Here is a 19,500-nt window from a genome sequence, read left to right as displayed (position 1 = left end):
AATTGTTTGAAATTATGGATTCTACAGGCCACATTCTATAAGAAAATTTTTTTCCGGGTCGATCTGAGACAATTTTTTTTTCGGGGCTCAAAAAAAGGCAGTGTATAACCTTCTTTTTTTACCAAAAATCGACTGCACCAAAATTTCTCGGGAAAACACTTTTTCTTATTAATTTTGGTGCGTAGAAACCAAAACAATTCGTACTTTTTCGATCAGACTTCTCAATCAAAAGTTATGGACTAGAAACCAATTTCGAAAGAAAATTCAAAGGGCTGTAACTTTTGAACTAGAAGCCCAATCTTGGAACTGTTTGAAATTATGGATTCTACAGGCCACATTCTATAAGAAAATTTTTTTCCGGGTCGATCTGAGACAATTTTTTTTGGGGCTCAAAAAAAGGCAGTGTATAACCTTCCTTTTTTACCAAAAATCGACTACACCAAAATTTCTCGGGAAAACACATTTTCTTATTAGTTTTGGTGCGTAGAATCCAAAACGATTCGTACTTTTTCGATTAGACTTTTCAATCAAAAGTTATGGTCTAAAAACCAATTTCGAAAGAAAATTCAAAGGGCTGTAACTTTTGACCTAGTAGCCCAATCTTGGAACTGTTTGAAATTATGGAATCTACAGGCCATATTCTATAAGAAAAGGTTTTTTCCGGTCGATCTGAAATAATGTTTTTTGGGTCTCAAAAAAAGGCAGTAACCTTCCTTTACCAAAAATCGAATACACCAAAATTTCTCGGGAAAACACTTTTTCTTATTAATTTTGGTGCGTAGAATTCAAAACAATTCGTACTTTTTCGATCAGACAAAAGTTATAGACTAGAAACCAATTTCGAAAGAAAATTCAAAGGGCTGTAACTTTTGATCTAGTATCCCAATCTTGGAGCCGAGAACGATGGTCTGAGGGATTTCCTGACCGGACACTGATTTTGCATCCTTTTGGTCTTTTCGTGATTCCAAAAATGGAACAAAAACGACTTGAAAGTTGAAATTCCGGAAAATGATCTCTATCGGACAAATGAGCATAACGAGTGGAAAATAACAAACAAGGGCAAGAGTTACGGCTTAAGTATCCATAAAAGAATTTTACAGGGCATCTAAACTTATAATTAAAACAAACATTAGTCGAAAATTATATAATAAAAATTCATTTATCTGAAGCTATTAATAAAATAGTTTGTTTATCATGAAAAATACGCTACGGAATAAATTTAAATGATCCATTTGATCAAGACTTTGAGAATTATTCGGTAAACACGATCTTTCGCATACCCCCACAAAGAGAAATCCAGACGCCTCAAATCGCAGGATCTTGGAGGCCAATTTACATTATCCAATCTCGAAACTACTCGTCCTGGAAATTTCTCTTGCAATAAAGCCCGTGTTGTGTGGATTGTTACCCCGTCCTGCTTGAACCACGTGTCTTCCAACTCATAATCTTCAATTTCTTTCCAAAAATAATTCGTTAGCATACGGCCATAACGCTCCGAATTGACTGTAAGTGCTCGTCCTTGGTTATTCTCAAAAGAATATGGACCAATATGTTACCGCCAGACCATAATGCACACCATTACCATACAATCAATTTTTCCGGAACACCTCTCTAATTACTTGTGAATTTCGAGACTCCTATGCACCGAAATGTTGCTTATTTATAAATTCTATGTTAATATTTTTGTAAAATAAAATAAATAAAATCATTGAATTTTTTTTATTTCCATGTGAATCACCAACTGTTTGGTTTTTTTTAAAATGGATATTTCTTTCATTCATTTCCGGTTTTTTAAATTAAACAAACTGTTTGTTTAGTTAACTAGGGTTCTGAATAAAATGATATAGAAATTATAGAAAGTAGCTTTCTTAGAGGCTTTCACGTTGGATACCAATTCCCAGTCGTTGAAGAAGGTAGGTACTGGATTTTTGCCCCCCATCATCAATTATATGCGTTCTTCAATCGTTCTGATTAAATGCAATGCTTCCATATTCCAAACTCCAATAGTTTCAACAGAGATCACTTCTCCCTTCAGAAACTCGAGCTGCCATGATTTGCGGTTCCTCTTTCTCAGCAGTAAATCCAAGGTAGTGCATAGTGGAGGACAAATAAGAAGCTGCGAAAGTATCCAGACATTTTCCACGAGCCCAAGGAATCAGAGTCGATCTATCTGGGGGTTTACCATCGGTTCTCGAACGCCCAATTCGTAGGAAAAATGCGGAGTGGGGTGATATTTTATACAGCCTCGAAGACATGTTAATAAACTGAGAGATTTTATCTTTAAGTACTTTCTTGGTTGATTTAGTTGTAATTGGGGCCCCAAAAAGCAGTGGCTTTTCAGGCGATGATGTTATTGAACCAAAAGCTCAACCGAAATCGATCGCTTCCAATGAGACTAAAAACAAGTCCCGTGCAAATTCAGGATTGATGACAATCAGTGTGTATTACCTAAATGTTAGCAGGAATAGGAATAAAACAAAATTTTTGTATTTTATGTTAATCGTTTTTGTAAATCCGCTCTAATTTCTCATTGCTATTTTTTTAATAACGAAAGTTGATGTAGAAGTAACTTAAAAAAAGAGTAGTTATATGGACAATAAATTTAGACAGCAAACGTAAAGTGCATATTTTTTCATGAATAAGGTAAGTTATTAGGTAGTGTTCGAATTTATAAATTGCTGGAGTTACGAATTTCTAAAATTCAATACGTCTGGGGGCAGGAGTTGACACATTTCCCATCATAATTTTCACATACTGAGTGGTTCTACAAGCAACAGCACCTTGACCAGTAGCAACTCTATTAGCAAACGAACAACTGATTGACGTTGAGTACCACATATTTAGCATAGTGTAAATAACTCCACATCTAGAACGGTTACCAGGCTGTCGAACAAAAATGCGCTAACCTTAGTCGAGCTTTTTGTATAAATACTACTTACGTAGTTATAAGTTAAGTATCAACTTGAAAAATCGCTACTTGAAATCTAAAGAGTCGCATCAGAACGTGATTTTTTGAATATTTTTAATCGAGCTATCTGCGAACTGTAATGATTAAGTATGAATATGTCATTGCGGAACGTGGAGTGCACTTGAATTAAGACCCCAAACCCGAATGCAGTAATCATCGTCGTACAAGAATGTTAAACAACTCAAATAGAATAGGGCAGTTACGTGTAGTTCATTATAAGTCAAGTAGAATGTCTTAATTCTTGAAACAAAATATGATACCTTGTCATCCATAGCCATATAAGGAAAGCAGTAATTCAAATTACAGTCAACGAACGCCCACAAACACCCCGTGTTTCCACCCGAACACGCCGAAGACAACCTCATCTTTGATTCGAAGTGCTTTTAGACGCCGCTGACTTTTTTTACACATCGGCGAATGAGTGATCTGAATTATAATTAGATTGCAAGCAACAAACTTTGACAATTAGTTTGAGGGGTGGCTGACGCAGCTGGTCCGCGTGTGAGAAGAGGTGGTTGACGGCATTCAGATGCAGATTTCGTATTTTTGTGCGCCGCCACGGTCTTCAGTTACAATGATTGCCGCGTGTCAGCTCGCAACGGTCGAAATATAACGTTGTTGCTTTTTTAAAGGTGGCACCCTACCGGCGTAAAATAATTGCTAAAATAGAAATCGAGGGGAATTGATTGCGAACCAGCACTTTTTACTTAATCCTGTTGCTTGCTTTACGGAAATCTTAATTAGCGGGGAACCGCTTTCTGTTCGTCATTTTAAAAGGAAAATACTATGAAGAAATATCCCCACATAATTCTATTTATTGACATAAAATGCTTTGTTCATGACCCAATCAAATTCGGTTTTTACCAAGGGAGTGTGGGGAGAGTTTATTTCTTCCACTTCGTATGTTTTATGGGGCAACGAATCTTTGTACTGAAATTGCCATTGCTAAAGTTTCACACTGATTACGGAGCGAGATATTCTGCTTTGGAAGTTAGTCCAGGCAATACAGAACATATGAGGACCTCAAGCTGGCAAAATTAATGGTAGTTCTGCAAATATGCTTACTTTATGTTTTTTGGGTTGCTGAATACAAATTTTAACTTTCCACCAACAATTCCCTCCGCAACCCCCCTCAAATCTTAAATATAAGAAAAAAAATTGGTTTTTTAAGAAATCTTTTTTTGTTGCACAATATAAATACCTACAAATTGGAAATGTAGATAAAGTATGCAACCAAAAACATCGTAAAACATTTTGACATACTACGCACGTAGGGGGCGCTGGTGAATATAGAAGCGAGGGGCTCTGGGGAGTTGAGAATATCCTTCTTCGGCACTGGGGACATTCCGTACCCCCCGTTGATGGGTTGTGGTTCAAAACGTTGATGTTGGTAAGGGTACCACACATTTTGGTAAAGAATACAAAGAGCCTGGTCTATTACAATATCGTCCGGGGTGGGGGTGGGGGGGGTAGTCCATACCCCCGATTCTGCTTCAAAACGTTCTGTCCTTAAGTTGCTATAAATATGACACGGCACATTGCACTGGGTAGAATTCTGGACTAACAAGACTGTTGTAACAGGGGAAACAGGGGAAGGGATGGACCAAGAAATTGAAAATGAAAGGTAGCGATTAATAGGCCAGGTCACGAACGTGACGAAAACCACGCAGTTACTATCTGATGTCCCGATGTTGTCATTTCACTCAACGAAACCAAGTGTATTCTATGTAAAACAATCCGCTGAATCCGAGAATCATAGTCCCCCTAGCCGGAAACTCCCGGAACATATAGTTATAAACAAAAAACGAAGAAAAAATGGCAAAACGTCGTTTCATTTCGCATTTCACTTCAATTATCTCGTTCGTTAACTATTGCTCTGAGCGAAGAAATGAATAGAAATCAAGTTTAGAATCGAATTTTCTATAGGACGCAGTTGCTATGGAAGGTTTATTTTCAAATGTTATTGTTTTTATGGAGAAATATAAAAAAAAGAGTCCCGAAAATTAACAATTTGTTATTACTAAGAAAAATTCATCCGATCTTTTTGAAAATCGGTATTTGGTCACTTCTTTTGATAACAAAACAATACGACAATCTCAATCACCGCAATTGACCAATTAAATAAACAAATTTACAAAACGATGCTTGGTCTTTCAAACTGGATGACTCCCAGAGCGTTCTCAATTTTTTTACAGATGATGGAACGCTAAGATAACCAATTCCAAAGATTGTCTCGATGATTCTTGCAAATCGACGGACTGTGGAATTTGTTTAGTTAACTAACAAATGGAATAGCTTCCGAAATATAACAAGAACGGTAACATCCGCCTTCGTTCTTTATCGCCGATAACTAATCTTTAATGGTGCCTCGATGTCTATTGGGATTTTTGAAAAATTCGCTACAATATTCTAAGTTTTGACATTTTTGTAGCTTCTGAAATTTTAATGATTTTATAGTTCTTGGAGGTTCCTTAAGATTGTGAAGATTCCTTGAAACAAACCACAATCCTGTTCGGGGTTTATGTTTTCTGTTTTGCGAAACGAACCTTGAATTTTAGAGTGTATGCGTTTAGGTAGGGCAAGCAAAATTTGTTATGCCGTTTTTTTGTATAATATTAATAATTATTACCAAACTACTCCTAAAAGAAGCACAATACACAATTTGACTACCTCTATTATATACAGTTTAAAGCATTTTTGCTAGTGTTCAATTTATCATCTTTGTCTGAAATATCGGAAGGGTTCGGGGATATCAAAGAAAGTACCTATACAACTACTCCTTTGAATATTAGTACCAGTTTATGTGTCTTTTTTTTACCGTACTGGTTCTCAACTATTAGGTAAAAATATGATCCATTATGCCAAAGAATAGGCAATTTAAGTTTTTCAAATTGAATGTATTGAGTAGGAGCATCAGGGTGTATTATTATTTTCCCAATGCAATGTGAAGTTATCTTCGCCAAATTTGTTTTTTTATATTTCAGTTTCGTTCCATGCTAACGGTTTTTATTTCCGAATCCACAACAGTATTTTTCACCAATCAGTTATAATGAATGTACGGTTGAAAAAGGTTCGTTAATAAATAAGCAGTGAGCCAGTTATCATTAATCATGAATAAGAACAATTATTGGATTTCTGAATGACTTTGTCCGATTTAATATACCACAATAATTGATTGTGATTTGCGAGTCACTTTTGTACTCCCGTCACTTTTTTGTTTAACCCTGACAAACGTTGAATGGAAACTAAAACGATTAACGTGTTCATAAACGATGAATTTACATTTGGCCGTCAATCATGGTGCGAGTAATCTCCATTGTCCGCGTGTTAACGTTTAAATCTTATTGTCAATGCTCTTTGCCGGTGGTTCTTAGGTGGTAAGGAAATTAATTTTGCGTACCCTAAAACGTAGCAAGGGCCCTCAATTCGAAACACATAATCGGAAAGTATGGTAACTGACGTATTTCTAATTAAAATGTGGGTATAAAACTCAGACTCCATTCGGCGAGGTTGCTATTCTCTTTGGTAATATAACATTCCGGTTTGATATAAAAGTCTGTCAATTGCAGCTTTCGATAGGGAAGGGTTGTACGATACATATTTCATGTAAGGGTTGACACGCCTGACGTTTGAGTTTCTGCAGGGTGACGTCCGTGAGAACCTCTCTCGATGTTATTTTTTAATTAGGCAATTCAAATCTGAATTGTTAACAATACCTTCCAAGGCAACGAAAGGTTGCACTAATGCGCGAATAATAAGGCAAAGGCAATGTTTGAGACGAAGAAAGAATAACGCCCGCCCGGGAAATTCTCATTACTGACTTTTCACTCGGAAAGTGTTTCCCCCATTTCGCGATGCGTGAAATTTCGTGCAGTGGTTTTAGCTGCGGAATGTCTGAAACAGAATTCTTTGATTCAGTGAACTTTATCTCGAAGGCTGTTTATTTAGGATAGGCAAACAATTGATTTCGCCGTTTTCGCGATAAATCCTTAATTAATTAAGTTCGTTATTAATTGCGCGATTGAGTCTTTCAAGAGCGATTCTTTAATTATTATAAACGCAAAAAGAGACAAAGCCGCTAATTTATGTTCTCCAGTTGTTTTAGTTTAAGTTATCCGACACCAGATTAAAAGCCGCGCACTTGCAGATGCATTTGTATCTGTCTTAAGGCACACGATTTATTACGGCAACTAACAAGCGCGGTTTGCATTTCGAGAAGTTCTTAATATTTTTTTTCTTTTCATATTTATTTGATCTATATCTTCCTGTCAGTTCTAAATTAAGGTCGTTTGTTGTAATGACGTATTTTTATTTTTGAGTTTTGCATCCCTTCCCTGTTCTTTATTAACCAGGTGTAATTTTTGAAAATAAGGTTTAATTCAATTCGTGATCTTGTTAATTCTTATTTGATGTTATGATGTATTTATATATAACTTTAATTATGGATGTAGTTAATAATGTGCATTATGTGCACTATGTGCAGTCTATCCTAATTGATCCCTTACAATTGCATCAAGATCAAGACACTGTTGGATCGTTGGGCCACATTTGCAAAGAGTGAATTTTTTTGAGCGGGTGGGCGAGCCACAAATCCTGATAAGACAAGATAATATCTATCTCATTATTTCAAGAGAATGTATTAAACCTCCAATAAAGAACGCTCAGTTAGTGCCAAGGTGTAAGTATGGATGGATGGATGGAGAGTTGACTCGGGACGTTGCAAAGAGCAAGCTTTGGGACGTCTCAATCTTTTGGAAAAAAGATTCGAACAAAACCAGGTGTTTGCTAAGCGCTAGCGAGACAAGATGGCTCACAATGAACAAATGGGGTATGTTCATAGAGTTGATATGGATAAACTCAAAGTTGATTCGGGCAAGGTCTTTTTACCCCACTTTGTAGACTTCAAACCCAAAAAGCGAAATAAAATCAGAATGGTTTTGGATGCGGCCGCAAAGAATCATGGAGTGATCCACAAGAACAATCTTCTCACAGGGTCTGATTTGCTGGAGTCCATTCCAGGAATTTTGATGCGATTTAGGGAAAGAAGAATTGCCTCCACGACTGATATTAAAAAGATGTTCCACCAGGTCCTCATTCGACTCCTTTAGAGGAAAGACAAATCGCTGCCTGTTGAGGAATAGCAGATGAAGGTGCAGATGATATTTGGAGCTACCCAACCTACTATACATTTACAAATATCAATGTCCGAATCCGGATTCGAACCAGAGACACTTAGTATCGCCTTCCAGCTTCAACTGAACAGCGCCACACGGGCGGGCCGGATTCACAACTCCTTCAATATCATCACGAGCGAGTGAAAGACACTGAAGTAGAACGTGTAACATTCTAAGCCGAAATTTACGATGTTGCGCAACATGTCATATTTACACTGCGCTTAAACGTAGTCTCACTATCAAAGAGTAAATATTTCCGCACTTATTAAAACAAAAGCTTCACGGAGAAGATCTTTTGCTGGCACTCTTTGTCGAAAATGAATCTAAGTTTATTACCGCATGTGAGTAATCCCAATATCTAAATAGTATAGCGTATGACGTGGATTTTAGATTTTCGCCACTCTCGTCACTGCATCCTTCAATTTCCTATTGGGAATAGGTGTCATTCACACGGCAATTTTATTGCCGTACTTCGCGCCCAACAAAAATGTCACAATGGAGAAGTCGTTCGTATTATCCGACGGCGAAAGAACCTGGTTACGTGACTATGACCGAAAATACTCGAGCTTATTCTTTAACTTCAGTTAGCGCCCCCGCCCTAGTGATGCCCATATCTGGCGCCCTGTCTGGAATTACGATGGATACTTTTGGACGGTTAAACGCACTTAGACTCGCAGCGGTGCCTTACGCAGTATCGTGGATAATTACGGCGAATTCGCAGAGCTTTGCGGCTCTGTTAGTTGGAAAATGTCTGTCAAGCTTCTCTTATGGTAAGTAGCATACCGCGCGAGTTCGTACCTCAGCGATGCCATTAGGGTGGTTTCTCCTGGGAGCATCCGTTTATATTGCCGAAATAAGCCCTTCCAATGTTAGAGGAATGCTACTTCACGTTAAAATAGTTTTCACGGGTTCAGGTATGATTAGCGCGCTTGTGTCGATAATTCTATGGAGTTTTAGGGACATTATCTGCTTTGGCAATCGGTTCCAAGTTGCATTGGCGAACAGCTGCCTGGATTAATTTCGGATTAACGCTAATACCCGTTACTTTATCAGCATTTTTATATGAAAGTCCTTTGTGGTTAGTCAGCAAAGGACGAAGTCTCGAAGCAAGAACAGCCTTGCATGCATTTTACAAACATAAAACGTTTAAATCTGATAGGGTACTTTTTTCTCTTTATGACTGCGTGGTACATGGAGTTGTTACAGTGTGATGCGATAGAAACGAAACTGCGTGCAATACAAGAGTTCCACGAGCGACAACGTTTTACAGAACTGAAGTTGTTGGAAAAAATGAGGTTTTTCCTCGATCCTAGTGGATACAAAAGGGTTTTTATGTTAGCGGGTTTACGATTTTTTCAAGATTTTTCTGGAACAAGCTACATTTTTCCAAATATTGTACAATTTCTCATGGTGAAGGAAGTACGTATTGAAAATAGAACTAACTAACTGCTTTCGTTTCAGGATTTTGGTACAACCTATGATTCATACCAGGTCGGCGTGTATATTGGAATTGCACAGCTAATTACGTCTATTTGTATGATTTGGGTAATGAAAAGACTATCTCGCCGATTCTTGATGATGATCAGTTGCGCAGCGATGTCAGCTTGCATGTTGACGTTGGGAATATACGTCAGTTACAGGACAGAGGGTAGGTATAATAGCCACGGAGTTGCTGTTTAAAAAATTGTTTCAGATCTGTCGAATTATCAATGGATCCCATTGTTGACAACCTTATTGTACTTCATAGCTGCTTTAACAGGAATGTTCGTTGTTCCATACATGGTTGCGGCTGAAGTATATCCAACGCACGTTCGTGGAGTGGGCCAATCTATTTACAGCATTTTTTGTTGCATTACCGAATTCTCCTCGATACAATGTTACTATTTATTACAAACCACTGTACACGCGTCGTACCCATTCTACTATATTTCTTTAATTAGTTTATTGGGTTGTGTGTACATTTATGTATTTGTGATTGAAACACATCGAAAAACTTTCGCCGAAATTGAATCACATTTTTCCAACGATTTAAGTAAACCAGCAAGCTTCAAGGGAGAGCGACAGGAACTAAATTGTAAAGGAAATGATGTACCACTCCTTTAACACAGTCAACCACGTGGCAAACATTGAATTAAAACCTGAACGAAATACTCATTTGTATATTTGAGCGTCTTGCGTTATTCAAAAAGATATTGTCTATTTTATCGCATATTAAATCTGTTGTATTTGCAGGGATTCCATTGTATTCTGCTCAGCCGTCTTTTATTGTAAGCAAATTATCCCATTTTTAGCACAAATTCGGCGCGGTTGGAAGGTATAATCTTAGAGGAAGAGGGATACTGTAACGGAAACTTGTAAGGGGTCCATTTTTTTAATTTTTTGGTTTAAGTTAAATGTTGCTAAAAGAAACATTTTAGTCGAGGTTCTCCAGTAATATTGGTAATAAATACGTTTTCTCAAGCAGTCCACAAAATTACGAGCTTCTCTACACCAAGGTCCCAATGCTTCTACTGCGAAAGGTATAAAAATATGGTTCTGTTTTATAATTGAACTATATTTCCTTATTTGTATACATGCCGCAGATTCAGCTACTGCCCCACTCGTCTTACTTGACAAATTAACATGGGATGGTGCTAGAGTGTCAGTGCAGGTGGCATCCCAAACTAGCATTTGTCCTTTTGTCCAGGAATCTTTCTATTGGGCTAATGAGTTTAATTCTTTTGATGGAATGTCTATATTGTTTTCTTGATATTACAGATAAGTTATACTTACCTACGACCATTGTACCGACCTGAGTAGCTGGCATGATTTTATCGTTGTTTTCACAAATTATTCGTTTTCTGACTATCTAGCCGTATCTGAGATATCAATCAAATAAAAGGTAAAAGACCATGTACAATTAGTAGTAACTAGGCATGTGATATTTACACTTCATCTACACTATCAAAGAATAAATATTTCTGCGCTCATTAAAAATAAGTTTCTTAATGATCATTTTCCAGATAGTCTTTGTCGAAAATGAATCTCAGTTTATTACCCCATGTGAGTAAGCCCCATATTTAAAGATAGAGTATAGCCCACTTTTTAGATTTTTGCCGCACTCGTCACTGCATCCTTCAATTTCCTATTGGGAATAGGTGTACTTCACACGGCAATTTTATTGCCGTACTTCACACCTAACAACAATGTCACCAGGGAAAAATCATTCGTATTATCTGACAGAGAAAGAACCTGGTTACGTGACTATGACCGAAAATACTCGAGCTTATTCTTTTCCTTCAGTTAGCGCCCCGGCCCTAGTGTTGCCCATATCTGCCGCCCTTTCTGGGATTACGATGGATAATTTTGGGCGATTAAACGCACTTAGACTCGCCGCGGTGCCTTACGCAGTATCGTGGATAATTACAGCGACTTCGCAGAGCTTTGCGGCTCTTTTAGTTGGCAAATGTCTGTCAAGTTCCTCTTACGGTAAGTAACACACTACTGAAGTTCCTATAGCTCAGTGATACCATTAGGGTGGTTTGTCAATGGGGCATCCGTTTATATTGCTGAAATAAGCCCCCCTAATGTTAGAGGAATGCTACTTCACATTAAAGTAGCTTTCATGGGTTCAGGTATGATTAGCGCCCTTATGTCGATTAGGTACTCCATGGAGATTTAGGTACATTAACTGCTTTGGCAATCGGTTCCAAATTGCATTGGCGAACAGCCGCCTGGATTAATTTGGGATTAACGCCGATACCAGTTATTTTATCTGCATTTTTACATGAAAGTCCTTTGTGGTTGGTTACCAAAGGACGAAGTCTCGAAGCACGAACAGCATTGCATGCATTTCACAAACATAAAACGTTTAATATTGATAGGGTATTTTTTTCTTTTTATAACTGCGTGATACCATTGAGCTGTTACAGTGTGATGCGATAGAAATGAAACTCAGTGCAATACAAGAGCTACACGAGCGACAAAATTTTACAGCACTGAAGATGTGGGAAAAAATGAAGTTTTTCCTCGATCCTAATGGATACAAAAGGGTTTTGATGGTGGCTGGTCTACGATTTTTTCAAGATTTTTCTGGCACGAGCTTTATTTTCGGGAATATTGTACAATTTCTCATGGTGAAAGCAGCGACTATTGAAAATAGCGCTAGGTAACTCCTTTCGTTTCAGGATTTTGGTACAACCTACGACTCATACCAGATCGGCGTGTACATCGGAATCGCAAAGCTAATCACGTCTGTCTGCATGATTTGGGTAATGAAAAAACTGTCTCGCCGAATCTTGATGATGATCAGTTGCGCAGGGATGTCAGCTTGCATGTTAACGTTAGGAATTTACGCCGGTTACAGCATAGAGGGTATAATTAATAGGCGACGAAGTTTCGGTTTAAAAAATCGTTTCAGATCGGACGAATTACCAATTGATCCCATTGCTGGCAACCTCACTGTACTCAATAGTTGCGATAACAGGAATGTTCGTTGTTCCATACATGATTTCGGCCGAAGCATATCCAACGCAGGTTCGTGGAGTGGGCCAATCTATTTACAGCATCTTTGGTTGCATTACCGAATTCTCCTCGATACAATGTTACTATTTATTACAAAACATAGTACACGCGTCGTACCCATTCTACTATATTTCTTTAATTTGTTTATTGGGTTGTGTGTACATTTATGTATTTGTGATTGAAACCCATCGAAAAACTTTCGCCGAAATTGAATCACATTTTTCCAACGATTTAAGTAAACCGGCAAGCTTCAAGGGAGGGCGACAGGAACTAAATTGTAAAGGAAACGATGTACCACTCCTTTAACACACTCTACCACGTGGCAGTAGTTCAATTAAAACTTGAAGGAAATACGACGATATTATATTTATTTCATCTTCTTGTGTTTCCATTTATTCAATAAGATTATGTGGTTCATTTTATTGCATATTAAATGTATTGTAGTGGAAGAGGGTACATTATAATCTGCTCTGCTTGAAAACAGTGCAGTCTCCGTTTTTTTTCTTGTAACTCAATTATCAGCAACAATCCGGAGGCAGATTTTCACTTATTGTTAGCGCGGCTGAAAGTTAACGTCTTGAAGGGAAGAGATGATTTGAAATGGTACACACGTAGAATTCTGATTTTAAAATAATTACATGTATAGTTAAATCACTCAAACGTTGGCGTGAAACATTAACAATTTTAGTATTCCAGTGTTTCCAAAAATACTATTAAAGCATATTTTGTAAGATTGGAAAACAGTATCTCAAGCAAAAAACTTATAAAGTTAATTATAATGAAACCAATATGATTGATGACCCTGGTAAAGACGCGTCGGCGTCGTTTAAGTGGAAGAAAATATAAGATTAATGCATTTTCTGCTTCAGCAAATGGCACTCTGTTGTCTTAATAGGGAGTAGATGGTTTGAGATAGTGTAAGACACGATTTTGGGTGAAGATTCTTCAATAAAAAAAGCATTTAAATATTCCTGGGAATCGTAAACGTATCCTATATGCTCTGCTGTTGCCTTGATGTCCTCCTTCCAAGCATTTCGTATCCTTAGAAGTACCATTGGGAGTGCTTGAGTCCATTCTTGCTTTTCGTGGCAACGGAGGGACGTTTTTAGTTGTCGAAGGAATCGGTCTGCCGGCTCGTTTGCTTGAGGGTGGTATGCCCAAGTGTGCTCCAAGTACCGGAAAAGTGTTCCCTTGAATTGCCGCCCCTGGTCGGTAACTTTGGATGGTACGCCCAAGCGTGAAATCCACGTGTTCGCAAATTCTCATGCGACGGTTTCGGTATCGATACTGCTGATGGGTGTATCTTCGGGATCGGTTTGTTGTCTATAACTTTTCTTAGTACCAACTCCATAAGTAATAATTCTTGTCCAACAATTCACTAGTTGTTTCGTGATTTTAATGAATGTTATATTGTGATCATTGTTCAGTTATTGCCTATATGCCTACAATAGTATTAGGGAGACATTATTGTCAAATAATCATAAAAACCTATCATTTAGGTTAATATGTTTCATAACAGTATGCGTATTCCTATTCTGAACATCATAAACGTCAGCGAGAGCTTTAAGAGCTTTGTTTTTAATCCATATATTTACGTACATGGTCATCGTGTTTTTACGGCCCGATTGTAGGAACTTACTCAAAGTGGCGCCAGTTTATTTTTAAAGGCGAGAAATTTTACAAAACAAACGAAAATTATGCGATTGCAAGCTAATTTTTAAATCGATGGAACGTTACATATAAATAAATAATAGGGGCCTATCCTGAATGTTAAAATTAAAAATGCCTTAAGCACATGGCAAATTTTATCGCTAATAACTGAAGAATATAATTTCTTGTTTCCGTTCGAAGTTATATTAATAACCGACAGTGCAAAGTAGTATGGACAGTCACTTCCTCTGCCATCTATTTATATATTTATATTCTCATTTAACAACTGCTGTATTTCGAAAATAACAAGGTATTCGCACTTGCACCTTCTCAAGCACCAGCTCAGTCCGTATGGGTATTGTAATTAACCAACAACTCCTTTCGTCTAAACTTAGATCATAATTTCGGACGTTCCTCCATCAATTTCCCTTTGAAGAGCGAAAACAGTAAAAGGGAGGCGTTTCCAAGTATTTCTGCATGGTTGAATGTTTGTAAGAAGGCATTCAATAAATCTTTCTAATTTTGCATAACTGCAGTTGGAATTGTGTACTACTTCGATTTGTGGCGTCGTAAAACCAAAGGGAAAGAACTGGGGGAAGGACAAAAATTATGTGATTTATTACTATTGTATCACGAATTCTTGGCCGTGTTCGCAAAAACAATGCGAATTATCTTACAGGTATTAAATCAAAAATAACTAAATACGAAGGTTTGGCAGGGAAAGATGCCAAAGCACACCTTGAAACGCATGCAAATCCCGGCCCTCGAGGGAAACCTTTATCTCGGAATAGGGATTTGTGACAGATTTATAGGTTTCTAAATGAAATTAAGTCAGGTGCGTCTACGGATCCATGGAACTAAATCCTCGAGTTTCAAAATATTAAAATTCAATTTATTTTAGTTTCGGAAGGAGGACTATTGATCATTTCGAAGCGACAGAGTTTTGTAAACCTTTTAAATGGAAGACTGCCCGATGCACGAAGGAAAAGACCTCCAAGATTTATATACAAATTATAAGCTTATTGGAAGCAACAAAAAATCCGTCTAAAAGGAAGTTGTCACTTTAAACGAGTTTCCTGCCAATCATTTTTTGACGTCAGTCGATTTTTCTTCAGATGAAATTTCCTTCGGGTGTAAATCAATTTACAAATTTAGGAAAGTGTACCCGTAGCTTCGAAACATATCGATGAAAGGCAAAATGAGTAAAACGGACGCGCCCCAATCACAAACAATAAAAATTGCCCAAGTATATAAATTGTCGGATTGTACACGCAAGTCCGATAAATATTAACTTTAACAAGGGCGCGCATTCTCTTTAGTGAAATGTTTGAAGTCTACAGAGTTTTCCACAACAATCCGAACACATGTTTCTCATATGTCCCACGGAGACTACACGCTTTGGCTTTTACGAATAACAAATGTCCAACTTGTTTATCTCCTGGGAGTCTTTTTGAGATGTGCTTGTATCCTACTAACCCTCATGATCAATACAAAGAGTTTTACTACAACTATTTTCAATTATGATCTTTTAAACCCCCAATTCATTTCCAAAAACAGTTAACGCATATTTTCGATGGTTTATTACAAATTGAAACTTAATTTATTCATTCGCTGGAGGTGAAAGATAATAAGGTACGTGGAGTTCAAGTGTAGAAAATCGTGGGTGACAGTGTGGTTAAGGCGTAGCATATAAATCGTATTTTGATGGGTTTTGTATCTTATGAGACGTTAATAAGAAGCGGAAAGCGGTTCGGGTTTATTAATTTTTCAACAATTTCAATATGGTGTAGCGCGTAAAATGCCTACTTGCTGTGTGGGCAAGACAAATGTTGAAATTTATGGTCCACCGTTTACGCTTGTAATTTTAGTTATAAGCGTCAAGTTTGAAAGAAGTCATACCTATTAAGGAGGGATGATATGATTTGAAAAAAATGCAAATTAATAAATTGCGCTTTGCAGTACACTTATGCTTAAAAAAGGCGTTTGGCCATTAGCATATTACAATAATACCCTGATAGGTTTAAACGGCACTTTATTAGCACACAAAATTCTAAAACATTGGCCATAAAATGAATCCTTACGGTAGTACAAATTTTGCTTTCTAAATTCGAATTATTTTCAAAGACATTTTCTACAACCAAATAACTGAAAAACAGCTCTACAGAACCACAAATTACATTTGGTGCAAATATCCAATGCTTTGGGCAAAATGTACTTAATTTTTTGCAGAGAATTTGAATAATAAAACAATCCGTAAACGAAATGATCAAAAACTAACCACATAACGGGTCTAATTAACACCATAAATACTTCATTACAATTTTGCAAATGTATATAAAATATAGACAGGTTTTAATATTGGCAAAAGGATAAAATTTCCGAATTTGAATCGAACACTTAGTTTCTAACTAAACGTTACCATAAATCTACACCAGAAGAAATGTTTTATTAGGACCTTATAATTAAACTCAGGATAAGTGTGAATATATATGGTAGTAGCAGGTCCTTTTTTCCCAAATTAGTATAATGTAACAGATATACAAGTTTAATGAACCCACTCGAAATGTCTAAAAAATTCCTTATGACAATAAAAATTTAAAAAATCCTACCAAATCCTTATAGATAAACTCAACATAAGTTTGGATTTTGAATAAATTGATTCTAAATGGACGTTGCATCTGAAGCAAAGTGAAAAATCCTGCGTTGTAAAGATTTTTTTTTAATTTTTTCCAAAACTAAACTCTAAAATAGGATATTACGACACAAGTGCCTTTAAAGCACGCCTAACGAGTACCAATTACACACGTGTTTTTTTATAGTATTTCTTATTACATCTGAAATATAATTTAAAAATAAAGGAAAAAAAAAAAAAATAAAAAAAAAAATAAAATAAAATAAAAATAAAATGCATAATTTTATTTACACTGCCTTTTTTGAGCCCCGAAAAAAAAATGTCTCAGATCGACCCGGAAAAAAATTTTCTTATAGAATGTGGCCTGTAGAATCCATAATTTCAAACAGTTCCAAGATTGGGCTACTAGTTCAAAAGTTACAGCCCTTTGAATTTTTTTTCGAAATTGGTTTTTAGTCTATAACTTTTGATTGAGAAGTCTGATCGAAAAAGTACGAATTGATTTGGATCCTACGCACCCAAATTAATAAGAAAAAGTGTTTTCCCGAGAAATTTTGGTGTAGTCGATTTTTGGTAAAAAAGGAAGGTTATACACTGCCTTTTTTTGAGCCCCGAAAAAAAAATTGTCTCAGATCGACCCGGAAAAAAATTTTCTTATAGAATGTGGCCTGTAGAATCCATAATTTCAAACAGTTCCAAGATTGCGCTGCTAGTTCATAAGTTCATAAGTAGATGCACATTTGAATTGGCAAGTACATTGTACTAATATAGTCAATAAGTTAAATAGAACTAATTATTTATTTAGAAACTTACGTACTATATTTACACTACCACAATTAATTCCGATCTACCACGCATCAGTAGCTTCTATCATTCGTTACGGAATTTGTTTATGGCGACCATCCCCTTATTCTCGTTGCGTCTTTCTCTCTCAAAAGAGAATTATCCGAACACTTGCAAATATTCGCAAATTTGATTCTTGTCGAGGATTCTTCAAAAAACATAAAATTCTCACTCTAACAGGATTGTATATATTTGAAATCTGTCAATATATTTATGTCAACTCTAACAAGATGGTTAAAAGTAAGGATATACATCAATACAATATCCGAGGTAATGATAATCTTCGACCACATTTCACTAAGACAAAAATTGGAATCAATTCACCCTCCAATCTGGGAATTAAGATCTATAACCATTTACCTTACATAATACGTAACTGTAGGCAATTATCAATCTTTAAAGAAAAATTATATTTGTTTCTAGTTGACAAATGTCACTATGATATAAGTGAATATTTTACTGTTTAATGTAACTTGTTTGTCGCTATTTAATGTGTAATTTGTTTTTTACCTATATAATACTTAATGTACCTACTCGTAATTTAAATATTTGTTGACAATTTCCACACAAACTAGTTTGTCTATGGAATAAAATACTATTATTATTACTATTATTATAGTTACAGCCCTTTGAATTTTCTTTCGAAATTGGTTTTTAGTCCTTAACTTTTGATTGCGAAGTCTAATCGAAAAAGTACGAATCATTTTTGATTCTCCGCACCAAAATTAATAAGAAAAAGTGTTTTCCCGAGAAATTTTGGTGTAGTCGATTTTTGGTAAAAAAGGAAGGTTATACACTGCCTTTTTTTGAGCCCCGAAAAAAAAATTGTCTCAGATCGACCCGGAAAAAAATTTTCTTATAGAATGTGGCCTGTAGAATCCATAATTTCAAACAGTTCCAAGATTGGGCTACTAGTTCAAAAGTTACAGCCCTTTGAATTTTCTTTCGAAATTGGTTTCTAGTCTATAACTTTTGATTGAGAAGTCTGATCGAAAAAGTACGAATTGTTTTGGATTCTACGCACCAAAATTAATAAGAAAAAGTGTTTTCCCGAGAAATTTTGGTGCAGTCGATTTTTGGTAAAAAAGGAAGGTTATAACCTGCCTTTTTTTGAGGCCCGAAAAAAAAATTGTCTTAGATCGACCCGGAAAAAAAATTTTCTTATAGAATGTGCCTGTAGAATCCATAATTTCAAACAGTTCCAAGATTGGGCTACTAGTTCAAAAGTTACAGCCCTTTGAATTTTCTTTCGAAATTGGTTTCTAGTCTATAACTTTTGATTGAGAAGTCAGATCGAAAAAGTACGAATTGTTTTGGATTCTACGCACCCAAATTAATAAGAAAAAGTGTTTTCCCGAGAAATTTTGGTGTAGTCGATTTTTGGTAAAAAAGGAAGGTTATACACTGCCTTTTTTTGAGCCCCGAAAAAAAAATTGTCTCAGATCGACCCGGAAAAAAATTTTCTTATAGAATGTGGCCTGTAGAATCCATAATTTCAAACAGTTCCAAGATTGGGCTACTAGTTCAAAAGTTACAGCCCTTTGAATTTTTTTTCGAAATTGGTTTCTAGTCTATAACTTTTGATTGAGAAGTCTGATCGAAAAAGTACGAATTGTTTTGGATTCTACGCACCAAAATTAATAAGAAAAAGTGTTTTCCCGAGAAATTTTGGTGCAGTCGATTTTGGTAAAAAAGGAAGGTTTACTTACAATGCCTTTTTTTGAGCCCCG

General features: G+C 36.4%; 2 protein-coding genes across 3 annotated transcripts; both read left to right on the top strand.

The window, feature by feature from the left end:
• Positions 1-8,412: 8,412 nt before the first annotated feature.
• LOC116174130 (facilitated trehalose transporter Tret1-like) lies at positions 8,413-10,377 on the top strand. The gene is made up of 8 exons (XM_031491948.1): positions 8,413-8,483; positions 8,533-8,683; positions 8,727-8,912; positions 8,958-9,056; positions 9,100-9,302; positions 9,349-9,552; positions 9,604-9,790; positions 9,836-10,377. The coding sequence occupies exons 1-8, from the start codon at positions 8,460-8,462 to the stop codon at positions 10,243-10,245; spliced, it is 1,464 nt and encodes a 487-aa protein (XP_031347808.1). The 5' UTR covers positions 8,413-8,459; the 3' UTR covers positions 10,246-10,377.
• A 2-nt stretch (positions 10,378-10,379) lies between these two features.
• On the top strand, positions 10,380-12,962 carry LOC116174131 (facilitated trehalose transporter Tret1-like). Of its 2 annotated transcripts, XM_031491950.1 has the most exons (11): positions 10,380-10,496; positions 10,560-10,661; positions 10,725-11,023; positions 11,145-11,184; positions 11,231-11,381; positions 11,425-11,610; positions 11,658-11,756; positions 11,804-12,006; positions 12,054-12,257; positions 12,309-12,495; positions 12,542-12,962. In XM_031491950.1, the coding sequence occupies exons 4-11, from the start codon at positions 11,161-11,163 to the stop codon at positions 12,949-12,951; spliced, it is 1,464 nt and encodes a 487-aa protein (XP_031347810.1). In that variant the 5' UTR covers positions 10,380-10,496; positions 10,560-10,661; positions 10,725-11,023; positions 11,145-11,160; the 3' UTR covers positions 12,952-12,962. The 2 variants fall into 2 exon arrangements, with proteins under 2 accessions (XP_031347810.1, XP_031347809.1); XM_031491949.1 differs by having other exon boundaries at positions 10,725-11,184.
• The last annotated feature ends 6,538 nt before the right edge of the window (positions 12,963-19,500 follow it).

The sequence above is a fragment of the Photinus pyralis genome, unplaced genomic scaffold (assembly GCF_008802855.1).
Source record: "Photinus pyralis isolate 1611_PpyrPB1 unplaced genomic scaffold, Ppyr1.3 Ppyr1.4_LG6, whole genome shotgun sequence".
Taxonomy (NCBI): domain Eukaryota; kingdom Metazoa; phylum Arthropoda; class Insecta; order Coleoptera; family Lampyridae; genus Photinus; species Photinus pyralis.
The sequence above is the reverse complement of the archived record's forward strand: the minus strand, read 5'-3'. Positions and strand labels throughout refer to the sequence as shown.